Source organism: Myxine glutinosa, chromosome 9 (assembly GCF_964187855.1).
Source record: "Myxine glutinosa chromosome 9, kmMyxGlut1.1, whole genome shotgun sequence".
Lineage (NCBI taxonomy): Eukaryota > Metazoa > Chordata > Myxini > Myxiniformes > Myxinidae > Myxine > Myxine glutinosa.
The window spans coordinates 42,790,537-42,799,224 of NC_136269.1; the positions used below are offsets into that span (position 1 = coordinate 42,790,537).

An 8,688-nucleotide genomic window follows, 5' to 3' on the forward strand; every position below is an offset into this window, starting at 1 on the left:
TCATATACATACATATGCACATATATGATGCAGTCCTACTTAAATAAATATTTGAAAACCCATTTAAGAATGTGAGCTGTCTGGGATAGAATTTGTGGTTGTAAAATGATCACCCATCTAATTTCTAGATCTGACGGTCTCATAAACTACAAATCAAATGTACATTAAGGACAAGTACCTGCATGAGAATGAAACAGTTTTTTCTTACAAACAGAAGAGAGCTGCTCCTTAAGCTTAAGGAACCACAGTGGGATTCATGGGTCCACTTCAACTTCCCATTTAGGAGTTCTTGTGAGACACTTTCAGGAACCTTGTAACTGGGAGCGGCTCAAGAATGATTCCCATGGGGCCTCTGATTCATAAAGGTTGGAACAAATCGGTGGGATGTAAGCATCGGTATTTCTTTGCCTGAGCATCCCTCTCGTATCCTTCAGCACCTTACGCTTCAGTCACAACTCCCGTGATAGTAATGTTGGAATGAAAAACTAATCAGCAGCACTTTTCACTCACATCAACCACATTTCTATCCATAATGAATAAAGCATGAAACTCATTGTCGGAGTCGGCCTTGCATCCACATGCTCGTAAAAAGAAGGGGAGGGAGCCAAGTACACGATATGGAATAAATAACACCAACCCTGCAGAAATGCTGCTTAGTAAAAGGAGCATGGAAAGTGTGACTCGTGATGTCGGAGGCGGTGTCCAACACATGATTCCAAGTTTCAGCTATTCACTTTCTAAAACTTTATGAAAGTTCACTCAACTGCAAAAGAGAGTGAAGTAATGACGTCTGTGTTTAAATGAAATAATCAAAAGAGAATTTTAACCTCTGGGATGGAGAGCAGCCGTATATATCGAGCATGCGACATGCACATAGAGCATGCTTTGTGCGCTCTCCAAGCACAGTCATGTGTTTCAAAGCCCACTTTGGCTTTCACGATTCTGCAACCAAAGGTCTACAATTTATTTTTCAAGGCTCTTAATGGTACTTGGTGAAGCATCTTGCTTGCACTGAGCATTCACTTAAAAAGTTTGGATCTTCCTGGATTTTATATAGCACGTTTCCTCAATTATATTCTTATTATAGTGACGTAGACCCAGACTCGGTGGTGAAATGGTTAGAGCATCCACTTCACGTTTGGTAGGTCGGTGGTTCAAGCCCTGGCTAAATCATATACACATATATAATACTTTTGGTGTATATATATATATATATATATATATATATATATATATATATATATATATATATATATATATATATATATATATATATACATATATATATATATATATATATATATATATATATATATATATATATATACACTGTGTGTGTGTGTGTGTGAATAGTGTTAATGCACATTTGTGTTAATAGTAGCAAATGTGGCAGAGCGACAGACCATGCCGACCTACTGAAAATATTGGATAGACACACACTTGACCATTTTTTTTTTCAAAATGGCCACCTTTTTCCAAGTGTCTGGCAGAATACATTATTGAAAATAAATATTTCCAAATAATTTGGAAGTGTTGAGTATATATTTCTTTAAAATTTTACTGAGAGTAAGTAATAGCACTAGCCGTCACCATCAAGTGAAGTTTGAACAAAAAGTATAACAGGAACTGCAGGAGGCACACTCATGTATGCATGTGGCTGAACTCGACTCTTCCTTACGAACACTTTGCTATCAAAGACCACAACACCTCGAACCTGCCAACTTAAGTTTGCACAGTGGTGTTGGAACAAGCATTCGTTGAATATGTGCAGCAGGATTTATCTGTGCTAAATTTAGCTGCTTGCTGTTTCACCCAGAGTTCCAGAGCAAAAATTAAATCTTCAGGAGAATGATGTTTCACAGACACCATAGTCTATATACAGTCACGTGAAAAAGTAAGTACACCCCATGTAAAGTTTTGACTTTTTCAACATATTTCAACATACAGCTATTTGATCTTCATTTCAACAATATTGATAGATAAAGGTGATATAATATAACAAATATCATGAAACATTTACATTTTGTAGTCCATTGTATAATTTAAATGAACATAAATGCAAATTTCGCATGTGGAAAAAGTAAGTACACCCCTTCATTTATCACTACTTCAAATACCTAATAATTAGAATCAGGTGCACCAGCTCAGGTGCAAATGATTAGAACATCGTTAGAGAGGATCTTGGATGGAACCTGTCTTATTTAAACCTCAGACATTTAGTTTGGTTTGCTCTTTGTTGTTGAAGTGTGTGGCGTCACCACGCCTAGATCAAAAGAGCTCTCTGAGGCCTTCAGAAAGAAGGTTATAGATGCCTACGAGTCTGGGAAGGGATTTAAAAATCTCCAAACAATTTGAAATCAATCATTCGACTGTCCGGAAGATCATCTACAAGTGGAGAAGATTCCAAAAAACTGCCAACTTGTTCAGGCCAGGCCACCCCAGCAAGTTCAGCCCGAGAGCAGACCGCAAGATGCTGAAAGAAGTCTCTAAGAACCCCAGAATGTCATCACGGGACCTACAGGTAGCTCTTGCCACTGTTGATGTCAAAGTGCACGAGTCTCCCATGAGAAAGAGGCTGCACAAATTTGATCTACATGGGATGTGTGCCAGGAGGAAACCTTTGCTGTCCAGAAAGAACATCAGGGCAAGACTAAAGTTTGCCAATGAACATCTAGGCAAAGACCAGCACTTCTGGAACAATGTGCTCTGGGCAGATGAGTCAAAGGTGGAGCTATTTGGCCACAGTACCAGAAGACATGTTTGGCAAAAACCAAAGACAGCATTTGACCACAAGAACCTGATACCAACTGTAAAGCATGGTGGTGGAAATATTATGGTTTGGGGCAGCTATGCTGCATCAGGGCCTGGGCAGCTCACCATCATAGAATCCACGATGAATTCTTCATTGTACCAGAGGGTGCTTGAGGATAATGTGAGGCCATCTGTCGGAAAGTAGAAGCTCAACCGAAGGTGGACCTTGCAACATGACAACGACCCTAAACATACCCGTAAATCCACCAAGGAATGCCTGAAAAGAAAGAAATGGAGGGTTCTGGAATGGCCAAGTCCAAGCCCGGATCTAAATCCCATCGAGATGTTGTGGGGGGATTTGAAACGAGCTGTGCATGCAAGAAACCCCTCAAACATCGCACAGCTGAAAGAATTCTGCATGGAGGAGTGGGCAAAAAAATTTGTCCCAGTCGATGTCAGAGACTGTTAGACAGTTATAAGAAACGCCTACTTGAGGTTGTTTCTGCCAAAGGGGGCAATACCACCTATTAGAGCCAAGGGTGTACTTACTTTTTCCACATGCGAAATTTGCATTTATGTTTATTTAAATTATACAATGGACTACAAAATGTAAATGTTTCATGATATTTCTTATATTATATCACCTTTATCTCCCAATATTGTTGAAATGAAGATAAAATAGCTGTATGTTGAAATATGTTGAAAAAGTCAAAACTTTACATGGGGTGTACTTACTTTTTCACGTGACTGTATGTCCCTCTATACCCACATATGCTGCTCCATCTCCCCTTCATTCTCTCTCCTTCATTCTCTCTCCTATCTCTCCTTTTCTCTCTCCTTCTTCTCCTTCTCTCTCTCTTTCTCTTTCTCTTTCTCTTTCTCTTTCTCTTTCTCTCTCTCTTTCTCTTTCTCTTTCTCTCTTTCTCTCTTTCTCTTTTTCTCTTTTTCTCTTTTTCTCTTTCTCTTTCTCTTTCTATTTCTCTTTCTCTCTCTCTCTCTCTGTGTGTATATATGTGTTTCAAAAAGATTGATACAACTTTGACTTCCTGCCATTTATTTTGTTTTTTGACATGCCATTTTCCTTTTCAGGGTTTGGTGGTGTTATCGTGGTATTTGTTTTCTGGGGTTTCTCGCTCCGTAGCTCTGTAAGCCATTGACATTGGAGCAGAAGACAAAAGTGGTGGCTCTGCGGTGTGAGCCTAATCATATGTAGACACCCACCGGAGGTTCTGCTGGGAATACGACCTCAGAACACGTGATGGACCCACAAATTGTGTGGCAGGCCAAATGCGTTTTGGCTTGTTCAAGTGTGTTTTGGGAAACTCCAGTCGGGCTTTGTTAGCAGTGGGGTCCTTCTGGGTCTCCTATCATAGAACCCCCTTCATTGAGCTGGTGATGCATGGTGCGAGTTGAAACTGTCGTACCTTGTGTCTGAAGGTCAGCTTGAATCTATTTGGCAGTTGATCAAGGTGCTTTCTCCACCATTCTAACAATCCTTCGCTGCAATCAAGTTTTCTCTTGCGGCCACATCCAGGGAGGTTGGCTACAGTGCCAGGGGCCTTAAACTTCCTGATAACATTGCGTACAGTGGACACAGGAACATCAAGGTCTCTGGAGATGGACTTGTAGCCTTGAGATTGTCCATGCTTGGCTACAATTTGTGTCTGACCTTCTCAGACAATTCTCTGGTTTTCTTTCCTTTCTCTATGCTCATTACGGTACACACAGTGACAAAAAACAGCAGAATGGCTCCTTTTCTCTATTCAAACTGGTTGAATGAGTGATTTTTATATTGCAAGAACCTGCAAATCGCCACAGGTGAGTTCAATTCCAAAGTAAAGGAGTATCACCTGCTTGAAATCTAATTATTTCTAACAACTTCTAAAAGGTGCCAATAATATTGTCCGGGCCATTTTAGGATTTCTGTGTGGAATAAGCTATGATTTAGTATTTTTCACCTTTTTTTGCTTTGTTCCACTGCAATCCAAAAAAATACATATGTGGATACCAAAATATTTTTTTATTTCAACAATTTTCTGGAAGAAATTGTGCATTTGAGAAAAGTGCAAGGGTGCCAATATTTTTCGCCACGACTGTATATGAATGTATATATACAGTACATGTATATATGGTATATACATACAAATAATTGAAATGTCTATCCAGCTATACAAAACACAAAAGTACTTGACTATTCTTGTTTTCTATTATATCAGGTAGGTTGCACAAATTACTCCGTATGAAGTAAAGATTATATAAGTGTTCAAGGGTTAAACATATTTGACTATAAAAATCATGTTTTCATTTTATTCCCAGCTTCTCCCATACAAATTATATTAATATGAACCAAACACAATGTTAATTGTGAGATTTATAAGCCATATATTAATAAAAGTGGAGATTGTAAGAACATTTGGTAGTCATCTTGGAAATGACGTCCGTTTTGAACAAATTTCAAAGTGGGCCCATATCCACTATATGCCAGCAGGCCATGCCTTACCTTTGATACCTTTGACATAAAACTGACAATTACTTCACCATTCTGCCAGACAATCGTGTTTACTATTCAATTCTTAATGGATTGCAGAGAAAATCACCAACAAAGTATTACCAAAGCTCATGACCCAAAGGCTCAATGTGCAACAGTCACGTTTATTGTCACAGGTTAAATACCCAGTCGTGAATCGACATTTCCTCTCGTTACCTTGCTATCTTGTCTCTGCTATCATATCCTTGCAATCAATGGAATGAATGCATGTCTCTGAAATCCCTCAAAGAACCGCCATTATTTCAGACAAAGAGTAAACTCTATCTCATGGCCTAGTTCGAGATGTTTCTCAAGGTTTTTGCCTTCCTGCTAATAATCTGCCATAAGTATACAATGTGATTGTGCGATCGGGCTTTTTGTTACTGGGTTTCTCAGATACGCAAACTGAGCATTTCCAGTAAAGCGAGATTAAATAACAAATAATTGTGATAGAACGCTTGGGATGCAATATAATGATGATGTGAATGTTGTAATCTCACAGACTCATAGGGTCTCAAAAACAACTTGCTGCAAACAAACAAATTGCTCGAAAACAACAACTTGCTGCAAACAAACAAATTGCTCGAAAACAACAACTTGCTGCAAACAAATAAATTGCTCGAAAACAACAACTTGCTGCAAACAAACAAATTGCTCGAAAACAACAACTTGCTGCAAACAAACAAATTGCTTGAAAACAACAACTTTCTGCAAACAAACAAATTGCTTGAAAACAACAACTTGCTGCAAACAAACAAATTGCTTGAAAACAACAACTTGCTGCAAACAAACAAATTGCTCGAAAACAACAACTTGCTGCAAACAAACAAATTGCTCGAAAACAACAACTTACTGCAAACAAACAAATTGCTCGAAACCAACAACTTGCTGCAAACAAACAAAATGCTCGAAAACAACAACTTGCTGCAAACAAACAAATTGCTCGAGAACAACAACTTGCTGCAAACAAACAAATTGCTCGAGAACAACAACTTGCTGCAAACAAACAAATTGCTCGAGAACAACAACTTGCTGCAAACAAACAAATTGCTCGAAAACAACAACTTGCTGCAAACAAACAAATTGCTCGAGAACAACAACTTGCTGCAAACAAACAAATTGCTCGAAAACAACAACTTGCTTGCAAACAAACAAATTGCTCGAAAACAACAACTTGCTGTAAACGTTAACTTCATATCGCGGACAAAAGCTCATGGACAGGAGGCGGAACCAGCGTGAGATCAAATGTTCAGAAGCAGGGTGCGGCATGTGGCAGTACTGTGATCTCTCATGCCGGCATACCTGTATCCATCGCAAGCAGGGAGTGAGACCGAGAGAGTGGTAGGAAACGTGAGTCATGGGCCAGCGTATACATTGCCTGTGGGCAAAAGGCATGCAAGAACAACACCATGTGCAGACAATTCACAAAGCACAACCCTCAAGATAACGGTGCGTATTTCTGTCCCTGACATTCATGTTGCAGGGTGCAATGCATTTCTTAACACAAATCGAATGTCAGGGTCACACACAGTACAATAGAGCATGGCTCCTGACTCATGAATCAATTTTGTTTGCTTGATATAAAAGTTATATAAGTTCATTTATAGTACAAATGTAGCATCAGTTACATGAGCTGGCAGGGTGGCCTAGAGGTGCCTGCACTGACTTTTGAGCTGTTTAGCCTGGGTTCGAATCCTGGACCTGCTATAAACCATTGCCCTGGTGTTTTGTAGGCATGGTGATCCATCATTGCGGGCCCCATCCACATGGACATCAATCCCAAGGATCTCCTGCCAGCACTGGCTGTTGCAATGGACATTAACAATCCTGCAGTGTCTTCTGCGAAGAGTAGGCGGATTATCCTTGGCACCCTGAACAAATTGCAAATTCCTGCCCCGATTGACGACTGGGAAGGCAATGACAAACTACCCAATGATAAGAAACTTTTTTTGGAAGCACCGATGCTCTAGATGTAGAGTTCAAGATACAATGATGATGATGAGTATGAAGTTAATCTATATACTTTACTCTGAAAAAAATATAACTTACAACTTCAAATTGTTCCCCCAAAATCAGGAATTTAGAATTTGGCAACCGCAAAAAGACAGGAATGGTGTGGGGAGGAGGGGAGTTGGTGTGACAAAGTGATAACCCTTTATTCTGCTCATAACAATGAAAAGTTTAACTTTGACAAGAGGTAAGGTAAAAGTGTACCATTCCTTGAAATTATTTTTACGCGAACACGTCTTCCGATAATGAACCGGGCACTCATGGAGCGTTGTAGGTTCATGTATAGGTTCATGTTCACTTTCCGTACATCACACTGTCATCTGATGACATGAGCACATGTTAACAGTAAAAGCATGGTGTATAGTTTAAACAGTTGTAAAGAATGAGTAAATAGAGTGAAGCGTCAATTTGGACCCAAAATATGGGACTTGTGCATTTTTATGATGGAGAGAAACTTATGGTATCATTGCCTCTATATATATATACCCAACCCTAGAACATTGTGGTGCAACATACCTGCATGAGATGGAGCAGCACCGTAAACCTCATTCCAGCAGCCATCGTCTATTACAACGAAGAGAGGACGCCCAGAAAAACTTGGGGATGTTTGTTGCTCCAAAGCAAACGAGCGGAGCCTGCCCGCTCGACTCCCAGTGGCGCTGGCTCAGTTGCCCGTTACAAGAGGGAGTTCAGAGACTCGACATTGGAGGGAGGGGTTTTATAGGCACGACTGGGCGCGGTCGCTGAGACCGCCCTTGCTCTATGGCAGGGACGCGAACCCCGAAGCATCCAGCGGGATGTCGGGATGTGTGCAAGAACAGACGCGAAAGGTTGGTCCGAGGGAGTGTCGGTGGTTGCATTGCTCGGTGCGCTTCGTCCAATCGCAGAAGACTTAACTATTCGGCTGCAATTGGACGAAGCGCATTTTTTGGCTGCTTGACCAAAAGTATACGGGTTTTTCAAGGACAATGTCAAATTTAATAAAGTGCAGGTACAAGGTGGAAGCTCTCCCTTCCCACAGCTCTTCCCAAATAGAGAAACCAGGTTATGCAAAACACAGAAGCCCTATAACCATAGCCCACAATCATTTGGACAAGATTAAATAGGTACATCCTTCATGTTGTGCAATTTTTGAACTTTTAAATAAAATACTCCTCAAATAATAATTGGAGCTGTCCTGTATTACACAAAACTTCTCCAATTAAAATGTTTGTATTTATCCCTTCCCTATATTTATCCGTCCTTCCAGATGCACCTTGTACGTATATACGCAAACAATTTGGGTCACCATTCAAGCTCAAGTTATTTAGACTTCAGTAAACCATCAATAAGATTGATGTAAAAAGCTGTAGCAAAAATCAACCCCGGAGTGCACTACAGAAATGCTGGGCCAAATGGTC

At 40.1% G+C, this 8,688-nt stretch overlaps 1 protein-coding gene across 2 annotated transcripts in view; it reads right to left on the reverse strand.

Moving 5' to 3' along the window:
• The window catches only part of LOC137416606 (cadherin-13-like), a 77,312-nt gene extending 69,199 nt beyond the window's left edge, over positions 1-8,113 (reverse strand). Inside the window, exons 1-2 of one of the 2 annotated variants that reach the window (XR_013624522.1) lie at positions 7,805-8,113; positions 6,581-6,656 (exon numbers count right to left, since the gene is read on the reverse strand). Coding sequence is in view for 1 of the 2 variants with exons in the window: in XM_068102251.2 (XP_067958352.2) it covers positions 6,581-6,656; positions 7,805-7,849 (121 nt within the window). In the remaining variant the exon portion in view is untranslated. The remainder of the gene's footprint in view (positions 1-6,580; positions 6,657-7,804) is intronic. The other variant, XM_068102251.2, reaches the window with a different exon arrangement.
• Between the last annotated feature and the right edge of the window lie 575 nt (positions 8,114-8,688).